The sequence below is a fragment of the Tinamus guttatus genome, unplaced genomic scaffold (genome assembly GCF_059628265.1).
Source record: "Tinamus guttatus ecotype Peru unplaced genomic scaffold, ASM5962826v1 Tinamus_guttatus_pri_ptg000229l, whole genome shotgun sequence".
NCBI classification, from domain to species: Eukaryota; Metazoa; Chordata; class Aves; order Tinamiformes; family Tinamidae; genus Tinamus; species Tinamus guttatus.
Window position 1 is genome coordinate 802,278 of NW_028288763.1, and position 25,009 is coordinate 827,286.

General features: G+C 40.6%; 1 protein-coding gene across 1 annotated transcript in view; it reads left to right on the forward strand.

The window, feature by feature from the left end:
- The window catches only part of EFCAB6 (EF-hand calcium binding domain 6), a 100,817-nt gene that overhangs the window by 66,934 nt on the left and 8,874 nt on the right, over nucleotides 1–25,009 (forward strand). Inside the window, exons 21-24 of the mRNA XM_088525624.1 lie at nucleotides 6,304–6,459; nucleotides 9,354–9,549; nucleotides 12,708–12,896; nucleotides 21,617–21,829. Of these exons, the coding sequence (XP_088381750.1) occupies nucleotides 6,304–6,459; nucleotides 9,354–9,549; nucleotides 12,708–12,896; nucleotides 21,617–21,829 (754 nt within the window). The remainder of the gene's footprint in view (nucleotides 1–6,303; nucleotides 6,460–9,353; nucleotides 9,550–12,707; nucleotides 12,897–21,616; nucleotides 21,830–25,009) is intronic.

Here is a 25,009-nt window from a genome sequence, read left to right on the forward strand (position 1 = left end):
ATGAAAAGGTTTAGTGTATGCCTGCAGGCAACATTTTCATATCCTTTTTGCAAAAGATGTTATTGTTACTATTCTGGCTTTTCCTCTTTCTTTGCATATTTAAAAATATCCCATTTTGTTCTTAGTCTTTTCAAATTTGGAGTCAGTGCTTTCTTCGGGGAATAAGCCTCCCAGCTTTATTGCTTGTGGTCTGCAAAACTCTGTGGTCTTTTTATCAAATATTCTCACCTTTCAATTCCACTGGAAATTCCCTACTTGTTTCCCGCTCTTTATAATCCAATTCCTGGCCAGTGGAATGGTCCTGGAGTAGCAGGACCTGAGTATTTTTTTCTCTTCTGGAAAGCCAGAAGTGCAAGGGGAGAATCCAGGCCTCTGAACTCCTCAAATTTCACACAGGGCCTTTGAAAGCTGTAAATGAGTCTTCAGCCAGAGTCATTGTGTGAAGAATGAAATCCATGTGCGTGGTGACTCTGAAGGCCAGTGGACTGTCTGCCTTTCCCTCCAGAAGGAGAAAAGACATGAGACACAGGAAGCAGAAATAGGCACTGTGCCGTTCTGCCAGAAAAAGTCAGTGCAAGGAGATCTCTTCTTGGACAGGAGAGAGGATGTAGTGGCTACAAAACGTGACCCTGATCATGCACATGCCTCTCAGCGCCCACGTTGTTCTCACTGAGCTGGGAAAGTGGTTGCTTTCCCCTGTCACATTCTGCCCTGGAGGAGGCAGTCTGCGAAGGCTGAATTTCTGGGATCCACTTTAGGACAACCAGGAGCAGAACCCGCAGCCCCTTGTGTGGTCGTACTCAAGCTCTCCCTTTACCATCCACACAGTGGCTGTATCCAGGTCCTTCCTCCTGGCTTTCCGCAGGGACTACAAACCTTTGGAGGAGTTTGGGTGCTCTGTGATTACACACTGTAAAGCAGACAAAGGCTCCGGACATCTTAAAATTCAAAACATAGTGCTGAGCCCTTTTTTTTTTTTTTTCCCCCATTTCTTTCTTTCTGTTGAAACTCACAGGAACAAATAACCCAAATTAGAAACAGACAGTGAACAGTGGCTCTCCAGCTCTTCAAGAGAAATACAAAGCATTTGCAAGAAAATACTTTTTTGGCAATGTATCTTGAACTATGGTTTAAAACCTCGTATACTCCGTGCACATATTTACTGCTGCAAGTGGAATAATTACTGTTTGAAAACCTTTATTCAATCCAAAAATGTTGCCTGCTTCAATTTTCTAAAAATATGTTTCTCAAACTGTGTTGATTTTACCTCATCCCCTCATTGGCAAGAATATAATAGCGATGAAGAGCTAGCATTTAACAGAAGAGCACTGAAGGAATGTATAACGGTAAAGAATTCCAGAATTTTTCCGCAGAAATGGCATAATCATATCCTTTAAAGCACACCCTTACAATGTGGAGGAAGCAGGGCTATATGGTATAGTCTTCTGGGGCTGGACGAGATGATTGAATTTACAAAGTGAATTTACAAAATGTCCTAAGGGAAGTCAGTTGTTTTTGACTTTTAGGCTGCTGCACCCTGCTTGCCAGTGTGACTCTCTTGCTTTGAGTGCGATGCAAATACCGCATGGGAACAGGGGAAGGAATTAACTATTTAAAAAAAAAAAGAGATTTGAAAGTGAGAGAAAAGGTGATAGCTTTTTAGAGGCTTTTAGAAACTCTAAAACACATTGGCAGTGTTGCAGGCTCCTTGAAAAGATTCACACGATGCTTTGAAACTGCTGTACAGTGTAGTATAGATTCATCAGAAGGAAGCTCACAGCTATTTTCTGAAATATTGAACGCATAGGAGTTATCAGTGTTTTTCATGGTATGAAGCCAAGCCAGAGTGTAAGGGCAAACCATGCAGCTATAGAAAGCAGGTTGAAGGAACATTGCACTCCTGAGGAAAGTTAAATTATTGAAAGACACACATTTTATATAAGAATGCAAAGAGGAATCCTCTGAAGAATTTTTAGTTGATCTTAAAATAAGGATTTGGTCAAGTAATATGGCATTTGGGGAGATGTATTCTAAGGGATCTGATAGGGTTTGGAATCATAGATCAAAGCCACAGAAACTACACCAGGAAGCCAAGATCTACAGTTGGGGAAATGTCTTTCCGCAAGCTTGGCCCCACATAAGGGGCAATATGAAGGTATCAGAAGAGATACAGAATGTGCTGGCTATTGGAAGTGGAAAACAGCTTTGAAGAGACTCTTCAGAGCTACCTGCAAGAAGTTGCAAAAATGAGATATAGGAAAATTCACAGATTTAAATTATGTCCAGGAGTTTGGAAGTACTGCAGCAGCTATAACATAAGCTATTATTATTATTTTGCAAGGTCTTGCAACTGGAAAAGAAGCAGCAAAATGGTACACCTAAGACACACCCCAAATCTATATGATGGTGTGCAAACCAAAAGTACATTGAAATACCACAAAGGTATTCTCTGTAAAAGATGCAAAAAGGAGCTGCAGTCTAAGGATAAACACTTTTAAATTTGAAAGTGCCCAGCCAATGTTACGTAAAAAACACTGTAAAAATTTTGAATCGAACATCTCTGCATACAAAGAAAGACTATTAAAACCGAGGGTGTGTACTAAGAATCAAATTCCTAGTGAAGGATTATATGAACTTAAACTGAAAAGATAAAAACAGTAACTTATGTTTAAGTTTATGGGCACAACAGGCTAATATTGGATCTAAATATATGCCTGTCCCTGGGCTTGATTAAAGTAGCGAATCTGATGAAGCAACTAGAAACGCAGGAGATCAGTCCCTAGAAGTCTTTGTCAGAGGTAAACTAGATGCATCTTACAAAATTGTATTCTCCCAACAGCCTATGCTACTGCAAACGTTCCTCTGGCTGTGACATGGAAAATTTATAAAGGAGCCAGATTGTGTAGGAATAATGGGGAGAAGCTTGAAAAAGGAAGAGCCACTTAGCAACAGTAACAAAAAAAGACAAGTCACTGAGATGGTCTTTACAACCATTGAGGCTAAATATATGTTTCAGGATAGACAGTTTCCTAGAGAGGATATTTCCAGGAAAAAGATTGCATATCTTCATGCAAATGTATATAAGCTTTTGTACAAGTTTCTATTCCTGTACTGGATGCAAGCAGAAGTCCTTGCATGAGAGGAGTTCAATACCATACACTTTTAGTGCACAGAGGAAATTATCCTTTAACAGACTTTGAGTAAGAATTTGTTATTGAGAAGCGTAAGAAAGGCCATTCACTTGAAGCAACCGTGGCTGCTAGAATAGATACAAGAGGTGCCCAGTATCTATTTTAGATAGTAGAAACACCCAAGAGGCCCTGAGAAGTAGGATTAGACAGAAACACAAACGGAAGGACAGAGAAATAACAGAAAAGATTAACTGAAAGCAAGACACAAAAGGACTATTACAAATATGCTGTCCACAAAGATAAGGTGTCCAGAAGCCTGTTGGTGAATACTACAGGAGAGCTCCTATCCAGCCTGGCAATCTGCACAAGCAGCTTTTGAGTCACTGCATGAAATACATGGTCAGGACTGACATTCTGGGAAGAGTTCCCAAATCAAAGGCATTCCTAAAGACAACTTCAGACCATATATGACACTGAAGGCCAGGCAAAGTTGTCAAAAGAAGGCTTGCAGGCAATTTTATTGAAAAAATACACCACAGAGATCTGTGGGCTGTGGTTCTAAGGCCCATGTGAACACTGTGATTCTGGGCTCAAACAGAGAGAGCTCTGGAGCTGCTAAATGGTTACAAGAAAGGTTGTGTATTTGTTTATCGATCTGTTATGGTCAGAGCTGGCACAAAACGTTTTGCAGACATGGTGAAAGGAAGATTAACTAGTAGTTTGACAATAAAGTTTAAGCTAGAGAAATACTTACTCATTGAATACTTACTCATTGAAGATTAAAGACATTCTTTCTAAAGCACCTAATCAGTCTATTCTTGAAAACAGCACAGAAAATGACATAACACGTGGAAATTTAATTTTTAAAAGTATTTGATTTCTGAAGAAAGTGACCTGAGATTTCTGGGTTTTATACAGAAGTCACAATGCAGAAAATCCTGAAGATTGCCACCTTTTGGTTAGATAGGGCATTACATACCAAGCCCATATCACCAATTTAAATGAGAGTTTCCTATGTTTACTGGCAGACACTTTAGAGGTAGCAAAAACAGTTGTTGTCAGTGAATTACAACCTGACGTGTTTCACAAAATGCAGGGAACTCATAAGCATGTTCAAAAATATGAAAGAACAGAGCATATGAGGATATATCCGAATAGATATATCTGAATAGATACTCAATTTAGGCATTATTCTGAAATTGCATTTTGATAGTATTCAACATCAGAACATATCACAACATGCACTAACTTTGTATTTTTTTGGCCATGGCATCCCAGAAATTTTGTCTAGCTATGGTCCACTATTCAGCAACTAGGACTTGAAGTGATTGGTAAGGGACAATTACAACATGTCTCGTCCCATCCAGAAATCCTCAGTTCAAGGGTGAGCTGAGCTGAAACTGTTAAACAACAGCTGACGTAGGTTGTGGAGCTCAGAAGAGTCCCAAACCTGAGAACACATCTTTGAAAAGTGGTTTATTGCCAGCTGAAACTTCATTGAGCAGACAGTCCCAGTATTCCCAATCCCATCCAAATGACAATGGAAGATAAAATGCTATCATATAATCATATATCATATTTGATCATCTAATAAATGGCTAACAACCTACAAAAGTCATACTATAATTCAAATCTTGCAAAGTAGGTATTTTCCTGGGCTCTGAGAGTTGTGGGGAAAATGAAGTACAAACTCCAGAAGGACAGATTCTTAGAAGCAGCGATTGGTGAGGAATATCTCTGTAAGGAAAATACTGAGAATGCTTACAGCCTCTTGAAAAGTAGTGAAAAATCAAGGATTCTGCAATGCTGTCAGTGGAAAGATAGCACCCATAGCTAGAGCTGAGACCAGATGCTTCTGAGGAGATCCGTGAGGCGTTGTAGAACTCTGAGAGGACTTACTGAGCATTGCTACAAAGTGTATAAAGTTCAGCATGTCCTTTACTGACATGCTTTACTTTGAAAGAACTGGCTATAGAGTATTCGTACAAAGGAGCACACATAAGAATTGGATGCTGCCCCCTTGACAGTGGCTTAGCAGGAAGGAGTGAATTGTCCTAAGCTCTTAGATCCACACACAGACTTAGCAAGGAATGAGGCAATGAATCATGCTTGATTATGTGGGTTATGATCTTGAACTGCATTATCTCTGTAATAAGCCTTTTACAGCACAAATGCTGATTCCCTGAAGTACTTACACTCCACACTCTGTAGCCTAGCATTGTCAAAAAGAGCTGTCCCAAAGCAAATGGAGTGTAGCTGTAGTTGTTAACCCAAATCAAAACTTGTTATTTCTTCCATACAAGTGTCATCTTCTAAGTGATAAATATATGTAGATAATTTATTTATGTCTGATAATCTCCATCAAGACATAATTCACAGCTATTTTGATCTTGCATTAATCTTAAGTGACTTTGGCAGTGAACTGAGGACGAGCAATAACAAGAGACGTTGGCGCCTGCCTGGTCCTTTTGAGCCACAATGTGCAGAGAGGCTTGTAGTGACACGAGAATGAAGAGGATGGGAGGGATATTGCTTGGCTTTCCCAAGTTTCATCAAGCAGTTTATGGTGTCATTGAGCTGTAAGGGACAAAATAAGTGGGAAGAAGTACCTGTGTTTTGAGGCCTGAGTTTCCTGGTATACAGGAAATGGTAAATATCTCAGGGAAGTTTTCAGGTAGTGCCACAAAGCCCACATAAATCAGGAGCACTGCCTGTCTTCCCTTGAGCATGGACCAGGCCCTGCAACACTTTGGTTTCGCTCAGGTCTGACTGTCTTTGTTAAATAGTTCTTTCTGCTATATCAAAGTTTCAGGAGCCTCAAATCGGGATAGACTTTAAAAGATAGAGAATTTTATTTTGTATCTGCAATTCTGAATGGACAGAGTAATCAGTAAATCATAACTTGTTTTCAGTTGGAATTGGAGGTTTTACCTATGCAATTCTGGGTGCAAATTAAATATCAAATAGTGTGATGGATGGAAGGGGTGAGAAAACATGAAATTTTATTTTAAATAACTTGGCATTACAATTTTATTATCAAGCTTTGGATAAATCATATGAGCTTTCCACACACAAATAAGCTCAAGATCTTTCCTTGCCCTTCCACCCCCATTTAGTATAATTATTTTTGTCCTTTTTATCTAACTAACAAAGAAAACCGCCTGTCTTTCAGGAATAAATTTAGGAATTACTTCCAAGATTTCAGGAAGTTTTTTCAAAAAATGGATAAAAACAGAGATGGCTACGTAACAGTATGTGGCCTGCAAAAGATACTGCAAGAATTTGACTATTTCCTTGACTATAATCAGTTCAATGATCTTCTAAATGGGTTTGCACAATTATCTGCTAAATGTCTCTTTAGTCATGTCCAGCAAAGACTGTAAGCCTGTACTCGTGTTAAGCATCTAGGAAGCTTTGCTAAAAGTAATGGCGGTAGCCACATGCCTAACTATGAGTGAAAAATCTTTCTAGGCTACTGGCTTTGCAGGTAATGAGAGTGAAATGGCTTCTTACATAAAACCAGCATGCTCTGGATATGCGTATTTGTTTGCTAGTTTGTTTTCTTTATTTATTTCAATTTAATAGAGCAAATGTGTGAATGAGATCCTGTTTCAAACAGAAACAGAATTATAACAGGCTATAAAACAGCAATAATTTTCAAATGCTGCTGCCATGAAAAGCTGTGTGTTTGTTGTTGTGTGTTAATACGAGCAAGAATTTTTTTTTTTATGTGGATGCTGAAGAACACAAAGGACCTGATTCAACACTGGGTAGTTGGGGTACTCCCAGCCCCCCAAGGATCATATTCTTGGCAGCACTGTGCTTTATGGTCTAGAGCTTGCCAGACTGGACTCTTTTTTGTTTGAATAAAATTAACAAAGTCTTTTCACAGTTCACCTTTAATTGGATGATCAACTTTTTTTATGAATTGAAACTCTAATAAGAATCTGCTGCTTGTTTCTTTCTCAAAGACCTCTTGATGATAAACACCTCTATTCATTGTAATTTTGTGCAGATTATTCCTTTCTTGATCCAAAACAGTCTTTTCTAAATAATACAGAGTAGATTAGCATATGCATTTAGTTTTATTACTAAAATTTTAATGCCCACTTGGCAATTTATTTCTCTGCTGAAATGGTGTTGATTATTTCCTTTTCCACACACTGTCTCCAGTATTACAGCCAGCTTGACATGGGGTAGTATGTGGGAGTGCTGTGCAGCTGCAAGATGCAAAATCAGGGCTCTTGAATATTTTTTTCTTACTAGCAGATATTGGGTCTATAGTTAATTTCTTTTCCAGCCTTTTATAAAGCGTCCTCTTTGTTTTACTGGCTCTTGCCATTAATTAGACATTTTTGTAACTGGATATTCCAGTGATTGGTAGCTGAATCATTGGTCCGCAGTGAAAGAGATGATAAAAGTACATTACAGTAATTCAGTCTTACACAAGAAATTTATTAGGTAGTGGGACCAACTTTGCTGTCAAGACTTGACTCTCTAGAACTTGCCTTGACCGTAACTCTCATTACAAAGCTTAATGCAAGCATGAAAAATCCAGCCTTTCCCCTGCAGCATAGGAATTTTCTACCCATTACATATATGCAGAGAATCTGCAGTTCTGATAACTGCCTATAAAATTAATGAAGTCTATTAAAAACCCCTCTGCAATTGGTAACTGTATATCAAAAAAACTAAGTGTAATCTAGCCTGGAGACTCTTTGATTGTCTTTCAACGGTAGGAAATTCCATAAACTGACTACGCTGGATACTGACTGGGTAAGCAAGTGCAGAACATGCCCCTGCTATTGTACTGCTGGGTGGTAATGAGTTCTACGGGCTCATTAAACAGGTCTGACACCTTCCTTTTATTTGTCTCAAATGTACCAGGTGCCGTTGAATGGTAACGTGCCAGAGGACATTGGGAGAAAGCAGTTTTTCATGTTATGGTTAATGCTGTTCATCCCACTTTAATCTTTGATGCTAAATAACTTTTGTTTTGCATTTGTTCTGCATATGTAAAGCTTGCCTTAATTCCAGTCTTTTTGTGGTAAAGCATTCTTGAATAAAAATTAATTTAGTTTTGTCACAAAGTCCTCTACAAAAAAAATCCCCAAATCATATGCAAAATCTCGTCTTTCCCCATGCTGATGTTTGATGCAAAAATATATTCATGGTTGTTACCTGGAGCTATCTCTAGTCAGAAACATAACCCTCTGAATTTCTGATGTGACAGAACATGAAGCTCCCCAGTGCCCATGATCCAGCAGATGCTTCAGCTGACAGCAGAAATTCAGAAGCTGTGGGAGCAGTCTGGAGAGACTTTGGACTGAGCCCATCACTTGGCATTTTATTACCCACGCTTTAGGTTAAAACCTTTGAACTACTTACTCTGACATCAGGGCCAAGAGCCTGTAAAATAATTTTCTAGTTGCCTGCCAAACCAAGCAGAATGAAATACTTTCCTTCAGAAGGAAGCCATGTCCTTCCATCACAAGCATAAGGAAGAACTTTGAATGGAAACCAGTTTGGTTTCCTGACCATGGGCAAAGAAAGCAAGTGAGTTGAGACGAAAGCCGGTAGAGCCATGCAGTGCAGCACCGAGCTGTAGGGGGTATAGTAGCTTGTGTGGAGTGACGCTTGACCCAACTCCTTGTGGGACTGCTTCTTCCTCTAGCAATTGTGATAATCATGACATGCTGGCAGACTTAACCAGCTCTGCAAAGCTCCTTCGCCAAGTACCAAGTGAAGACAAGTGCCAGAATAATGAAGATCTGCTCCTCAGCAGAGTCTGTTAGATAGTATTCACGCTGTGACAGGAAGAGAAGATCCTAGGACAGGATTGATAGCCTTTATGTTCTCTGCCCATGCCGATCATGCTCACCAGCAAGTCGGGCTCCAAACCCTGTGTCGTGCTTACAAGACATCAAGTGAATGCTGATGGACTAAAACATTAGATACTTTGACCCAGGCTAAAGCACTCTTGGGCATCTGGAAGTTGGCCTAAATCTGTCTGAGAGTGTGGTTGCATTAACCGATAGGAGTGATGTCTGAGACTTGAGAAAGGGTTTTGGCTGGCACTAATAGGACTTACTCACACACTGACAGCCCAGGCATATCCTGAAGTGCTGCTGAAGTACAAATAATGCATCATCATAATTAATCAGACAACAGTGAGATAATTATTTAAAATCATTGATATCTCTTTCTGTGCTTTTCTTTTAGCTTAGGAATCATCATTCATGACAGCAAGCTCTCTTATTTTGATTTCCTGAGAGCAATTGAGGATGGCAGAGCCTCTAAATACCAACAGAGACAAAAGCAGACTGCACCACCTGCAAGCTTTGCAGCACTCAGCTTAGAAAAGACCCTAATTAAGATAAAAGAAATAGTTGCATCATCTTATGATTTGTTGTACAAGGTAAGTTTCATGTGGTCATCACGTTTTATTGAATCTTTTTTTCTTCCTGCCTGGCTGAGGACCAGCCTAAAGGCTTAGAAACTTTGCTGCTGCTAACCGCATGCTACCATTCTGTGTAGAAATGGCATCTTCTGACTACTGCAGATGCTTTAGTTGATTGCGTTCTGGTAATTCCATTAAAAAAAAAGAAAAAGAAAAAAGAAAAAGGGTATACAATCAAGCCTAGAGGTGTTGTGACTACAAAAAGTATTGGAAAGCAAAAAGAAATAACAAATTATCAGAACCTCCCTTTCCTTCACAATTCCTTTTTCTCCTCCAGTTGTCTATAAATTGTGTACTAGGCATGTAAATAATACATCCCTTCCAAAAAGCTCTTTTGAATTTCTTCAGCCAAGATTTATTACACATAGCTATGATGTGCAACTACCGTGAGGCATTATGGCTTATAAGTGCAAGATGAAAGGATCATGTAGCTGCAGAGGATGCAGACATGCCATCGAGATGTAAGCACATTACAGCGGCTGCAGAAGTTGGCACCTGTCAGCTGGGCAGCTGCAACTATCTACATTTTCTCTTGTCCACCTCTCATTCTGACTCAGAGAGGTAAAGTGCTTTAGCTGTCAGGCAGCATGTTCCCTGGTTTTCCCATTTGTAAAATGAGGACAATAAAAATAACCGCTTTTCCCTAGAGTTTTGAAAACCCTGAATGAAAAATGCTACATATTAAGTAGTTGTAGACTGTTACGTCTGAGTCTGCAGAAACACAGCAGCCTCTGGGAGTAAATAGTTCTCGATGCCACAGTAAGAATATTTTCATGCATAGCAAAGAATGATCAAAAAGACCTTGAAGAAAACCTTCCTATCTCAAAGAACTGCAGAGCCACTTCAGCTGCACCTGCAGTGGGAGGCCCAGTTCAGGCCCATGGCTGCAGAGGCAGACATCTGCCTGCGAAACTGGGCTCGCTGCCTCCCATGCCCAGCAAGGTGGTCCTCCCACCTGCCATGTGCTGGTAACTAGGACTTGGGTTCTTATTTTCACCAGTTACTGCATTTCTGAAATCTCAATCTATGGACTTGGTCATGCAGGTAAAAATAACCCAGGCTTCCAGCAAAGATGTTGCGAATGGTTTCAATGGTGAGAAAAAAAAAATATTACCACGGGAGATGCTGTTTCTTTAAAGAAACCTATTTTCACACTGTCTGGGGACTCCTGTAATGCTTATAAGCTTATTGGGATCACCTCACCATTTTGGGCCAGATAGTCTTATTATGAAACAGGATACTGAAATATTCATATAGGCACTTTACATTTTTCGGAGTAAAGCAAAAAAATCCTTACTGTGCTCTGCATTATTAAAATAAGAAATAGATAAATTCAATAGCATAGGTTAGTGTTTGTTAAATTTTAATGGGGGACATGAGGCTTCCTGGAGGACAATATCTGTCTTCTCATCCCTGGGTGCCTTGGGAATGGGGAAGTTTTGTCTGCTGAGTGTATGATTTGAAGATGACCTCTGACATGAACATGACCTCTGACATGAACAAAGCATCCATATGGTCTTTTAAAATGCCAGTAGGTGGGTAAAATAACTTTGTAGACTAACCTAGTTTCTCCATGGAGGGCCACAGTTTGTCTACCATGTTGGAGAAAAACAGAACTTTTCTTAATTCCTTATATGACATCTATATAAAGTTCTCTTTTGCTTTTCCAAAAAAAAAAAACCCAAAGTTGAAAAAAAACAGCCTTTTTTGAATAGTAATTTTTGTGACATATGTGATAAGGAGCATAAAGTTTTAACAAAATGTTTTGTTAGAAAGAGACAGGACTGAAAATACAGTTCCTACGTTCAAAAAAACCATCACATTCCATCCACAACATTTCTACAAATCTGAAAATTTGAAAGCTTGTTAAAAATAGCTAAAGAGTTCAAACAGGTCCTCTCTCTCAGTGTAATCATTTTCCACTCATTTTCACCATACTTCAGTACAGTGTATACTATACACTCAGTGTTTTTTTTCCATAAGTTCTTCAATATATAACTGAAAATCCAAGTGTCTTATTAAGAAACTCCTAATAGGATCCTCTTTAATACTCCAAGGATTCCTTTCCAATATCTTTAGGATATTCTAGTATTTATTTTGCCACTCAGCCTGGTTCATGTACATAAAAATAATACATCTTTAAATCCATTATTTATAACGGTTATAATGCTAAAACATAAAAAATGTTGTATTATACCCATATGCTACTTTGCTAGAAGACTAATAGGACTTTAACCTGAAGTTTTGAATGTCGCAATATTCATTTACATTTATGGAGTGAATGATTTATATACGCAATACTATAAATAGGTGGCAGAATAAAGCAAAGGGACGCAGTAAATTGGTAGCAACAAGATGGATTGAGGGGGTTTATGAACCACAGCTTTCCTAGACCTCAGTGCTTCTTTCACTCAGCTCAATCACTCTTGCATGAGCTGCTGAGCTACTCCCTAACTACTGCATCTGAAAGCTGCAACTGTTATAAACCTAATCTGCTCCCTCTGAGAACCTTTTGGATAGGCAGGGTGGCCCGTGCAAGAGAGAGCAATACCAGAGCAAGCGAGCCTGCAGGATGAGCTGAAGCTAATCTAATGGGAACAAGGGGCTATCGGGCCCTTTATAGAGTAGACAGAAAGATAAACATGCTCACACAGGGAGAGTTGTTCTGCTTTGGTAAGAAAAGGCAAATAAATATGTTCTAGTGAGTTTAATTAAAAATATTTTAAATAAAAAATATTCAGGGCAACCCTCGAATATTTGTGTTTCTTTCCTCTCTGCCTATTCTGCAATGTTTGGATATTTGTTATGAGCCCTTCTGCTCTTACTGCAGGTTATTGTTTATTTGCATGTTTAGATATACACTGAGCAAAAAAATACAGGCTTTTTTTGCTTTATGTAAGAAAGTACATCTTGTTTTTAAAACAATGGTAACTTTTTAACCAAGCAGGGCTCTAGTAAATGTTTTCTTTTTCTTCATGTATAAAATACTTGCATGTAAAAAGTATACGGATATCAAGCTTTTCCATGTAAATAAATGAATACTAAATGAATACTAAAAAAGAAATGTGTTTAGAATGCTCAGCTTTTCTCCAGTAATGTGAATTTTTGCTTCTCAGGCATTTTCTCTGTTTGATAAAGAAGACACTGGAGTAATTAAAACAGTGGAATTTCGTCAGATACTTGACCATTTCTGCTTTAAATTATCAGACAAACAATTTAGGCACCTTCTCAAGAACTTTAAACTGCGTGAGGATTTGACAGTTAACTGGAAGATTTTCCTGAAAAACATCAACCTCCCCTCAGAGGTAGGAAGGAGCTACCAAGCTATAAGATATTTCTTTTAAAGATAAGATCTAATGTGTTAAAAGTGACTGTGTAACTAAGCATGTAAATTGATGTATCTTTCTGTTGATCTCTCTTGAACTCCATGAAGTCCTAACCTCCTTATAAACTGTTCTCCGAGGTTAACCCTTGCACTGATATAGATATAGGTCTGTACATGTGGCAAGCTGAAGACATGACTACAGATGCAGCCAAATTGCCCCACCTGGATGATGTAGACCAAATACACCCAGTGAATTTTGTTCTCCAAACTGTAAGGTGCTGGATGAGCAGGGGTGCATGGAGTGGGAAGCCCACCAGGTTATATCAGTGCACATGTAGCAGCAAGGAGTGTTACATGAAGATATGAGTACGGGACACCAAATGATAGAGAAAATGTGGCTTGCAGTCATAGACAGAATATTATCTTGGTACAGATTGCAGGAACGGATACTTCAGCTCCTGCTCGCGTCCTTTTACAAGCGCAGAAATCCTCAGCACACTCATAAATAATGGGAGCATTTCGAAAGGTGCAAGTAAAAGCAGACTCTCTCCTATTTTAATTTCACAGTCCTTCCCTTTCCTCTCGTTTCTCCCATCTTAGGCTGCCTTACCCAGCGGCAAGTGGGTGTAAGTAGGTCTGAGTGTAAAGGAATAGAAATGACTTTACCTTGCGGTTCATTTCTGAGTTTGGCTGAGCATGTGAAAGCCACATCCTAGCAGTTTACACAGCGGTTCTAAAAAAACTTAGTAGTAGCCTACATCTTATCTTCCAAGAAGTAACTTGGCTTCCCTTTCAAAATATATGCTTGAAGCAGAAATAAAACGAGAAAAATAATAACCATCACCCAATGGAAAACCATATAAAAAGCCTAGCACTTTATTGCCATGGCAATAGCAGAATGTTGTGCAAAACAAATCCGTATAGAACTATATGGTAATTAAATCCTGTGTCATAAAGTAGGAACTGAGAAACCAGTGAGGACTTCATCTCAGTCTGTTAATAACCCAAGTCAAAAAGTCTGCGCAGCTTTAAATAACTGCAGGGTGATTCACAAGAGGAAAGAGAGGGACCACAGTTTTCACATGAAGGAGGACCCATAAAGCGCTTTGAAATGTTTGTAATGTGTTATAGCTTTAGGAATGTGCTATGGACTTTATACATGTGTGTCAGTTACCAATGGGTGTAGATTTACCAGAGTGTTTATTATAAGTGAAGTTTTGTTCAAAATTTTATAAGGTTGCTTGAATATCTTTTATTCTTTGTAAATTTAGCATTAATATTTATAGTAGCGCAACTGTTACTTTGTCCTTAGTGGCAGGAGTACATTTAATTATAGTTACTTAAAGAATAGTTGAGGATTTTTAAATATTTATATTTTCAGCTTATTAAAATTAAAATGCAGTCTTAAAAGATATAATAGATTACATGATTCACAAGTGTAAAACACTGGAATGCTTTGTATAGGTTAGAAAATGCCACATTTCCCCTTTATCCTGCTTTTAGGCTGATACAATTCCAGTAAATTTCAACTAAGTCATGTTAGCACAAAGACCAATTGTATGGAATATGAAATATCCAAATAATTATTTTAGGAATGTACTGGTGTGCTGTAATATTGACCATTGGTAGGCTTACATGCTAACTTCAGAACAGGTAACTATTTTTGGTGAGAAAGATTTTGCTGTAATGTCTCTTCGTTTTGCAAGTAGGTGCTAATCCTTCATAACAACTTGAACAAGCTGTGCACTCCCAGGTTCAGCCTCTGAAAGAGTGCACATTTTAACTCAAAAATCTCTTTTAACAGTCCTTCCAGACCCTGAGTACTTTCCACCTCAACTTATAAGAAAGAAAATAAGGCACCTTCGCACCCTTCGAGGGGTCCTGGGTCCATGAAGGAAGTGAAGTCTGTAGTACTTCTTTTATGGCAACACATGCTTCCTGAACACTTCTCTGTGCTGTGTCATGGGTAGAGGGGATAAACCCATCATTTAAATCCCAAATTAAGCTACATGGGAACATTTTTTAAAAAACAAAATAATCATGAACCAGGCTCATAGTGCTGCTTTAGCTTCCAGAAGCTCTCAAATCTCAAGTTTTCCATTTGAGTTCACGCCTCGCCTTTGCAATTTCATCCCACCCTGGGTTCGCACATATCCCTGGGCTCCTGTGCAGGTTCTGAGAGAAGGCTGGTTGTGAAATTATTCACTTCATCCAAACATGCTACAATTTTGGCCTGTAAAGTGTGTAACTAAATTAATGAGGTATGCAACTCATTCAGGCACATTAGGAAAACTTATCATTACACTATACAATTTGATCACTGAAGTATATTAAAAAGTAACAAGTAAAGTATGCAGCTTGATCATTAAAGTATGGAAAATTTACTGAACTAGTAAAGTAAGAGCCTGGGATGACTTTTGTCTCAAATGGCACCTCATAAATAAAACCCACAACCACAAAGGCAAACATTCACAAACCCAAAAGCCATACTGGTTTAAATTGTATTTTAGGCTTAGAAAACAGCTGAATAAGGAGAGATGAAAAAATATTGCGGAAATTATTTCTAAATGCTTCATGTGTCGTGCAGATCTTTTGATGGCTCTGACATATGCTAATGAGCTTTACATTCTGATGAATTCTCCAGCAAACACACTGCAGCATTGGTAGGTCTGATGTGATTTATATGAGCAGGGTTCCCACTGAATCACAGCTCTGTAGGGCTATATATACAAAAATAGAACTAAAGAAATGTAAAGTATTTTAAGCAATACGATTGTAGCTTAGTATTTAGGTAAGAAAGAACTGTGATTGCATTACTGTTAACCAACTGCAGAAGAGCTGAGAAAGGAAACAGTGAGGACCTTGTCTGAGGTGGGATGCTGTTAACCGCCAGGGTTACAAGTACCCTCTGAGGGTTCTTGTAAAAAATCCAGACCCTGAAGCTGGGAATCTGCATCAGGAACCTTTCTTGGCTGCCAGTCTGATGATTAATAAGGCCTAAGTGGAGCTCTTATACATTAAATTAGGTGGCTGATACAGTCTGGCCTAATGGAAGCCCCAGTTGGGAATGAGACACCTCCTTCCCCCAGAGAAAATATGCTCAAATATCTTTTCCCAGTGTGAGCTGTTTCACTTGGGGAAGGGAAAAAATAAAGAATGAATGTTAAAAGTTGCAGTTCAGGGAGTGCTGGTCAGGTCTAGAAAGCAACATTTGTACATGGAATTAGCAGCAAAAATGTGGCGAGTATGTGAGGAAAGGAGGGCTTGTGATCACGGCCAAATATTTTCACCTTGGAGCTGCAGCTGCTGAGTGATTTCTTGCAAGCTTAGTAGACCTTAAATTGTCAAGGTTCCAGCAGTGAGGAGAAAGAGAGCGGATCAAGCTGAGGAGATGGCAGAAAGAATGAATAGGCCGTGGCTCGTGCCCATTCAAGGGCAGGAACTGAGCTGATAAGTGTTTTTCTGCTAACAAAGAATTATTGGAATGAGCAGGAACACACTCAATAAATGATTTTTTTGTTGCTTAGAAAAAAATGTGATTTCATCCAAAATGATGAAATTTGGAGATTACCTTGATTTCCAGGATATTTTTTGGCAGAAAAGATGGCAGAATAATTCAATATAAAATTGGGTATTTCGTTTAGCCATGTCTTGAACTCCCTGTTTCCACCCCCGATTTCCCATTTTTGTTTGCATTTAGCTTTCTGAGTTTTCCTGCAGTCTGTCTCATACAGCGGAGTAGCTTCGTGACCAGCTGAGTGCATCTTGTTTTCAGCCAGTGCTGCCTGCTCCGTCCGCATGCAAAGCTGCAGGCGTGTTTGCTGGTGCTTGATACCATTCTTGCCACGGAGAGGAAGCTGCCGCTCTTTGCAGCAGATGCCCTACAAGGATCCCCCCAGTGCAGCAAGCACATTCCTCTTGTTGAAGCCTGCCACGGCGAAAACTGCACCTCCCAGTGCCAGGACTGAGCTCCAGGACTGTGTTCTGCTGTTTGCTAGTGAGAAGCGTTGAGTGGCTCTCTCCCTTTGTGCCAGGCAGAGCCTACGTGGTGAAGCCATCGCTCTCACTTCGCATTACTCCTTCTCCATAGTGACGTTAATTTCCCTTCCTTGCCCCTGCTCTTCCCCACACATCGTTTTTCCCCATCATTACAGTGTGCTGTCTCTCCTCGTGCCGGGAGAACTGTTTGGGGATCCTTTCTGCTGAAGCTGTGCCTTCCTTTCCTCCTCTCTTCTGAGTGGTGAGGAAAATAGTGAAAGTACCCAGAGGAAACAATAGTTTCCTATTCCACAGCCAGAACTGGGCAGAAAATTTCATTCTTAAAACAAAATCCTTCACAAACTACTTCGATCCTCTTGAAATGCATCTTTTGGAATTTAAGTTCCACCAAAAAAAAAAAAAAAAACTGCCCTTATGTAAGGGCAGAAAGCAAAATTTCAAGTTGTTCCTTGTGATGGAAGAGCCTTTCTGGGTTGCTCTATATTTAACAGGAGAGGAAGGAAAGAAGAAAGTAAGGATTATGGTTTTGAGACCAGACCATAAGATATGTTGCATTAATGCTGTTGTCAAGCGCTGCTGGACACTGCGGTGCGGGGTAGGGAATAATCCCTGTGGCACCATGGTAGGTCCAGGTCTGCTTTGAGAAGGTCGCTCCGTCCCCCTTTGGTGGCTCTGGTGTCTGGCTGGATGTTGCACGCAGAGGAGCTAAGTTCAGCCGAGCTTCCTCCTTCTTCCTGGGAATATTTAGCTGTGTTCTCACCGTATGGCACTAGCCAGGTTGCAGGCAGATTTTGCCCAGTGTTGCTTGCCTACTTCTTCTGTGTGTTTTTTTTTTTTTTTGGGGGGGGGCGGGGGGCGCAGTTTTTGGTTGATTGAAGGCCTTTTTTTATGCTTACCTTTTATTTAAAGAGAAACACTTCATAGGTCTACCTGTCCCCGTTGGTGGATGATCTGGCCTCGGCGCTTGAATCTGCTTGTTGCAAACAGCTGGTCCGAAGGAAAATGGTACATTATAGAATGACCCTCAGTGGAGTCTTCATCTTTTGTTTGTAACTGTTTAATATCGCGAGCTCTTGTTGCACACATCTATTGAATCCTTGGCAGGCGTAAGTCAGCACACAGGTTAATGGAGCCAGACTGATCATTGCTTGATGAGGATACAGCTCTTCTTGTGACGCAGTGATGAAACATGAGCTTCTCCATAACACTGCAACTTTTAATTCAGAATCTGAAAGTCAGAGCTGGCCAGCTGCTGGATTGCTGGGTATGCGAACAGCAGAGCAAGATGCATCCCTGCTCCCGTCCGCGCTTGGGCAACCAACTCTGCTCCTTCCACACGTCGTTAGGGAAGAAGCTTTTATGGAAAATAACTGGAAGACAGGAATCATTAGGGACAGGCCCATGTGCTAAGCACACAGGCCTCTGAACCTGTATCAACTGTCAACCAGATGATTACTTGTGGCAAAGGTCGTCCTCATGCACAGAGAGGAAGATGCATCCTTTTTCAGGGCAAAGATACGGGGGCTTCTCATGTAAGCAGCTTCCCAAGAACTTCGCTTCCTGGTCGTCACCAGACAGGGAGGGAGGTCGCTTTTGTGGTAGGGCAATGAACAGAACCAGAGAAAGTGTGATTTATCGTGACGCATTGATGCACTTTATAGTTAAAATTAAAAGAAAATGCTTCCACCATCAGGAAGGAGCTGCAGGAATGGAGTTTCACTGAGCAGGTGTGGGTGGTGGAGCCTTCTTTTATTACTAATCAACATCGTTGTGCCATTTATAGCGAAGGACACAAGGCTGTGCTTTCTAAAGAACAAAAAAACAGCCCTGCCTTGAGCAGCAAGCGATCTCCATCGTGCGGCTCATGAGAAGAGCCACACAAAATGCCCCCAATCATGGTGAAAGCAGAGGTGAAGGTGGATTTGCATGGTCCTCCCAAGGCGCTGTCCAATTCTGTGGATTTGCTTGGTGCTCCCGAGGCACTCTCCAATTCTGTCAGGAGCAGTGGCAAGGCAGGGAAGAGCCGTGAGGTGGGAGAGGCCTCCTAATTGCTCCGATGCTCCCCAGGGTCCTGGGGCTGAGCAGGACACCCAAGTGTTGTGGTCACCACAGCCCCCGGCCCAGGCAGCAGCAGTGGCTGGTGGTGGGAGATAGTGTGGGCTGCAGGAGCAGTCTACTGAGGCCTGGTCTCTGTGTTCTGAAATAACACAAATAAAAGAGTTTGATGGCATGAGTGAAGAAAATTGCAGTGAATATCAGCAAATCAGGTAAAAGAGAAATAACTCCCATTTATTTATTTATTTATTTCCAAGCAAAGTTCTTCTATGAATGATTTGGAAGCACTTCTAGGACATAAACTGCACAGCTCCGAGGCAGGTTAATTCGTGTCATTCCTTTTACTCAGGAGGTTCAACCAAGACAGCAAAGCTAAGAAAAGCACTCACACTGTGTATCGTGTTAGCATCAGAAATGACACTTAAATATCTGGATCCCCGGGCCACAGCCGGAAATCTTAGGTTCTAGCTCCATTAATTCAGCTCTAGGTGATTATTCGTGTTTTAGATGATACAACTATAAATACACACTGAATGCACAGTAGACATGCAATGCAATAACTGAACAGCAAAGATTTTCCAGTTTTCAGTCTGTACTTGAAAGCAGAAAAGTGATCATTTTTTTCATATCGACTTTCTAACAATTTTAAGATCAAAGTGGAGGAGGTCTTATGAAATAAACAAAAAGCTCCTGAAATGAAATAAATTGGGGAAGCTTGCATTTTCGAAGCATGTTTCTTTAAAGGATTGCAGGCAGTAATAATTTCCCTAAGCCTCTGGCTTTATTAGAATAATTAAAAACAGAGATGTAGGGCTTTTTAGTTCCTCAGACTGTCAGAAACATGGAAAGTGTGCCCCACGCTGCACCGTGCCTGGCAATCTTCATTTCCTGACAACAGCATGGACTCAATTCCACGTCTGCTTACATAATTCCACCTCTCATATTTCTCCTCTTAATAATACAGCTGTAATACCTACCCCGCTGATATGTTTTATGTAAAGCATGGTTAATATTGAAAAGTGTTATTTGCATCTGAAGATAGCGGAGTCTTTTCTGATTAGGAGACAGGTTTCGTGTTGTTCTGTAAGAAATGTATTTTCTTCTCCATTCCATTACAATAATCATGTGAGAAATGACAAGGAAACAGGAGCACAGGACCAAAAGCCATCTGTTTCTCTTTTGGTATTTCATATTGCATGGAGCATGGAGGTGGCAAAGCCTATATGCTTAAATTTAGAGGTATAAAATATAATAGCTACATTTAACATTCTGTAAAGAAATACCTTTGAAGCAAAGACATTTTTTTTCTTTTGAGCAGGTCCTGTTACCACAGCTATAGTAAAACTGGCTGCCACTGCTGTTTATAAAAACTCTGCTTTCAAGATATTCAATGTACTTAGTTTAGACAGTGCACTGCATGGAAAGTTGGCTTCCACTTCTGAAAACAAGTAGTTTCATAATTCTGATATGTTTTGTTTTTCTTATTATTCCACATTGTACCATTGAGACTAATTTTATAAGTAAAACTTGGTTCCACTTTAAAAAATGAAAATTACTGCTGCTTCTAGAGGTAGAAAGTGAATGTTGAATAGACTTCACTGACTTTACTTTTATGAAATGTAGCTTTCTGCAAGCACAGTGGGATTTGGGTGTTCTCAATATGTCCATACAAAAACTAAGTACTATTTTACTCTGCAAATCGTTTATTCCAGGCAACCATATTTTGTAGTTTTACTTCTTTTTGCAAGGTGAATTTCAACTGGTTTTACTCCCAGTGTGGATTTTCACCCTGCAGGATGTGTGATAGGAAGTTTAGTCAGGAATGCAGATGAAGCACTTATTTAGGGACATGATTTAGCAGGCAGGGTGTTGAAGGGTTTACGGTTGGACTCGATGATCTTGAAGGTCTTTTGCAACTATAACGATTCTATGATTTTATGATTCTGTGAATGGGGTTTATTGGTAGATTTTGAAAGCTGTTCACTGCTGTTAAATATGAGAGCTGGACACTTAGAAAGTGTATCTTGCTCTAACATTAGCTCACTTACCCAGCCACTTTCACCTGGTACCTATGTACATTTGCAGCTTTCAGCTATTATGGATAACCAGGTAAAAAATATATGAAAGAAAATACATCTGGAATTTAGCCATGAAGGGGAAATAACCGCCTTCTCCTTCATTTAAGGACTGATGACCCCTTCAAAGCCGTGAGATTTCCACTGTGTGCTAAAGATTGGGCAGATGAGAAGAACACATTTGGGATATTTGGGCCAGCTAGCACTCAATTCTGTTTTTTCTGCATTGAGAAAATAGCCCCCTTTGTAAGATCACCCCATTTTTTAGACCTTTGTAGAGGTTTAGGTCACTCTTGGAAGTCTGTGCTTTTGTTGGCCTGTCACCAGTTGGATCCTGTTTATAGAGTTCTCTTTTTTTTTTTTTTTTTTCTCCCTTTAGCTACTTTTATATGGCTCCTTTTCTCTTTTGTGGTCGAAGCCAGAATTCCTGGAAGGAGGTTTTACTGCCTGCGGGATCTCTGCGGCCGCCTCCTCCATGGCCTTTTCCCTCGCCGACTGGCTGCCTGCCACCCCGGCACTGGTAATTTATTCGGTGGATCCATTAGTGATTCCGTGTGTATGTTCTGTCTAGACCGAGGAAGGGCAAAAAGTCTTCCTACCTAAATCTTCGCGGGAGCTGTCAGAGAGAGGCATCCTCTCCCGGATACGCGAAGCGGCGGCCGCTCGTTTTAACACCATCGCAAAAGCGTTCAAGGATATTGACTCTTCCGAAGACAACACAGTGTCTAAAGAGGAGTTCTGGGATGTTTGCAACCGGCATTTGCTCCTGCTGACTGAAGAACAAGTAAGAAAACTATTTTATTTTGTGTTGTTAGGTGTAATACCGGTAAATCCTGTGTGGCTACAGGAATGCGTTTGCATAGTGGTGAACGTAGGCAAGCAGTTTAACAGTTTGGGTGAAATGAAGATGTTTTAAGACTATCACTGCAGGAACATTTGTTGCTACATTTGCAGGAGATGGTCTTTTTTGTTGTCTCTGAATGTAGTTGGGAACTATAATAATCATAGGCTTTCCGAAACAAAGTCACGGAAGTGCTATTGCTAATAGCTAAGCGTGAATTTAAAGCGCAGTAGTTCTCTTCTACTAGCCCCATAGCTGGGTAGCTGCTATTTTTAAAAGTTTCGCTGTTTTTTCAGTTGTAAGCCCATTTGCTTTCAGTTGATGGGGAAGAAAGCATGCTCAGCATGGAATTAAAAGCATTTCCATGCGGATCTAATGCAAATCCCTTTTTCTTAGCAACTCTTTTGGCCTCTTCTCTTGGAAAAAGAAAGGGGCAAGTGTCTGACATTTCCTGGCCACCTCTCAGTGATGTGTCTGCATCCAGATTCTCCTGGATCAGCCTCAGCAGAGCTTCTGTACTCTGGAGTTTAGCGTGAGTGACTTAAGTCATGACATACATCTGGTAGTACAAGCTATCTGATATGCCCAGCTCTAATCTCAGGGGAGCCCGAGGGCCCGGTCGTCCACAGCAGTCTGTTTCTGCTAAGCTTAGGACAAAAGAAACCATTTTTTAAAATCTTTGTTAACGCTGTCTCAGTGTGATTTTTCCTAGTCCAGAGAATAATTAACCAGAAGGGACCTTGACTAGGAGATTTGGGTTTTCACTGAGCAGCGCTCTAACCTACATATTCGGAGCAGTATCAGTGTCACTTGGCAGCAGCAGTGCCACTTGGCAGCCAACTGAAAGACACAGAGCCCCCAGCCTCACATGTATGTCTGCAGCACAGAAAACTAATGCAGTACTGTACTCATTGCAGATTTATTACTTGGCTCTCTACTTCCCACCGAGCAACTTGGACTCTACATCGCAGGCAAGAGCAGGGCCTACTTGTTGTTACAGTAAAGTGATTGCACAATCTGCCATATTATCAGACAGTGCTATGCAGGAGAGAAGTTACAGATTAAAACATTGAAAAAAATCAAAATGTTTTCTATTTCCCCCTTGAAAATAGCATGAAAGAACAAATGGCCTCTGTACTCTAGTCCTAGCCACCCTGCTTTTGGTGAGACACCAGGTACAAGTGCCATATCTGAGTCTAGTGCATCAATACCAAATGAAAACTTAGGTGAAAATTTGGTGATACTCTTTCCTGCCCCCTGCAAAAGGCTGAGTTGGAGTGTCCAGGCTGAGCTCATAGCTGAGCTCTGGCCTAGGCGAATGCACAGACTTCACACTGAGTTAGGACAAATCTCTTAGGCTTTCTTTTATTTCTTTGAAAGTCCTCTGGACTAGATTATGTCTACTTTATGCCCCAAAGAAGTGAAGTATGATTATGGTTAGGAGGACCTCAGACAAGTGAAGAAAAAAAAATCACAATAGAAACCATCTTCCATGATAGCAACTAGATGCCAGCCTGAGGCGCCTCTGCGTGAGTGAGACTCAAGCCCCCTATCTCCAGAGAGGCTTTGGCAGGCCTCTCAAAGACATGCCTATGTAGAGCTACATGAGGATGCCCCAGGAGAGCCTTCCAGTCTGGGTACGGGCTTTGCCACTGCTAATCCCAAACCATGTTGTTGTCACCCCCCTGTTGGGGCTGTTGTCACTGCTCAGAGTTGTTACAAAAGTGTTACTGATAGTCAGAGTCTGGGTGGCTTCACAGGAGATGCCTCCTCTAATGCTTTCCTGAGTGATGCTCAGTTATTAACAAGACTCAGTGGGAGGCCACGTGGAGTTGTGGATGAAGAATTTATCCCTGACATTAGGCTCACGATCCTGGGACCTTTTCCAGAAGCCGAGGATGGTAAACAGACCGCAAGGTGTTTATTAATATCCTGCCCATCAAAATACTCTTTTCCATTCCTGGCACTTTCTTCCTCCCTGCTTGAACTACTACTACAACTACTGCTATTTGCAGTCCCCCAACTGGCTACATTTCCTTGGGTGTTGGAAGAGTCGCTCAGTGCAGCTAACCCAGCTCATCGGAGTATTGTTCCATTTAATTGAAGTCTGCAGAGCACTTTGAGATCCTCGTGTGAAGTGTGAAGTATAATCACGAGCGCAAAATGGAATTGTTTATAATTCATAATGTTGCAGCAGCCAGGCCAATGGGGGAAAAGTTAAAAGGAAATTCAGAATGTATCCTTTGCCCTTTGAAGTTTGACTGCAACTTGGCACATGCATCAAAGAGGTGACTAGTTTCCTTTAGGGCTTAAGTCTCTGCCGAAAAAGACCAAATCAAAAGCAATCTGAAGTTCCCAATTAGATTTATATTAAAAATCAATAATGAAGGCCCTAAAAAGGCATGCTGATGACTCTGGAAATGTTCACAAAATCAGGGCAGCTCATTTAAGGGCAGACTGCGATAATCCTGGTTTTGATTAGTAGCCTGTATCATGAGTAGTCCCATTTAATTCAATGTGGCTACTTAGGGAATAAAGTGCTATTCCGGGGAAGATCAGCACCCCCATCCTTGGAATTCCCTAGGTGACTGTGAGGGCACGGGACCTGCACCGCACTCTGCCACCTGGCCCTGGAAGGTGCTTCAAGCAACAGCAGTAAGGCTATAAAAACCCTCCTAGGTCATCTATGGGCAGTCTGTACTGTAGAGGTAGAGTTCCTGGCAATACATTGTCACTATGTATGTGTGATTCTGAAGGCTGTAAAGATTTCCTGCTATTTTCTTTTGTGCTGATTCATTTTTGCCCTCAGGGTGAAATAAATTGGTGATGCAAATACAGTAACTGAGGAACCTGAATAGCCCGTTGAGATGGTTGTAGAAGTGAGGTGCACCCGATAGCATGGTACTTAGGCAGGATATCAGTGTACCATGTATTTGATTTACACATCATGTTAAAACATTACTCTTCTAGACTGCAGTTCAGTTACTACATCTAAGCACAAGGTTTAGTCATGTAAACAGCTTACTAAGGGCCCAATCCAATTAAAAATGTCTTGCAGAAATCCCTTTTTCATTGCTTTTCTAGCCTTATGTAGATTTCTGCAGAGAATAAGACTATTTTTTT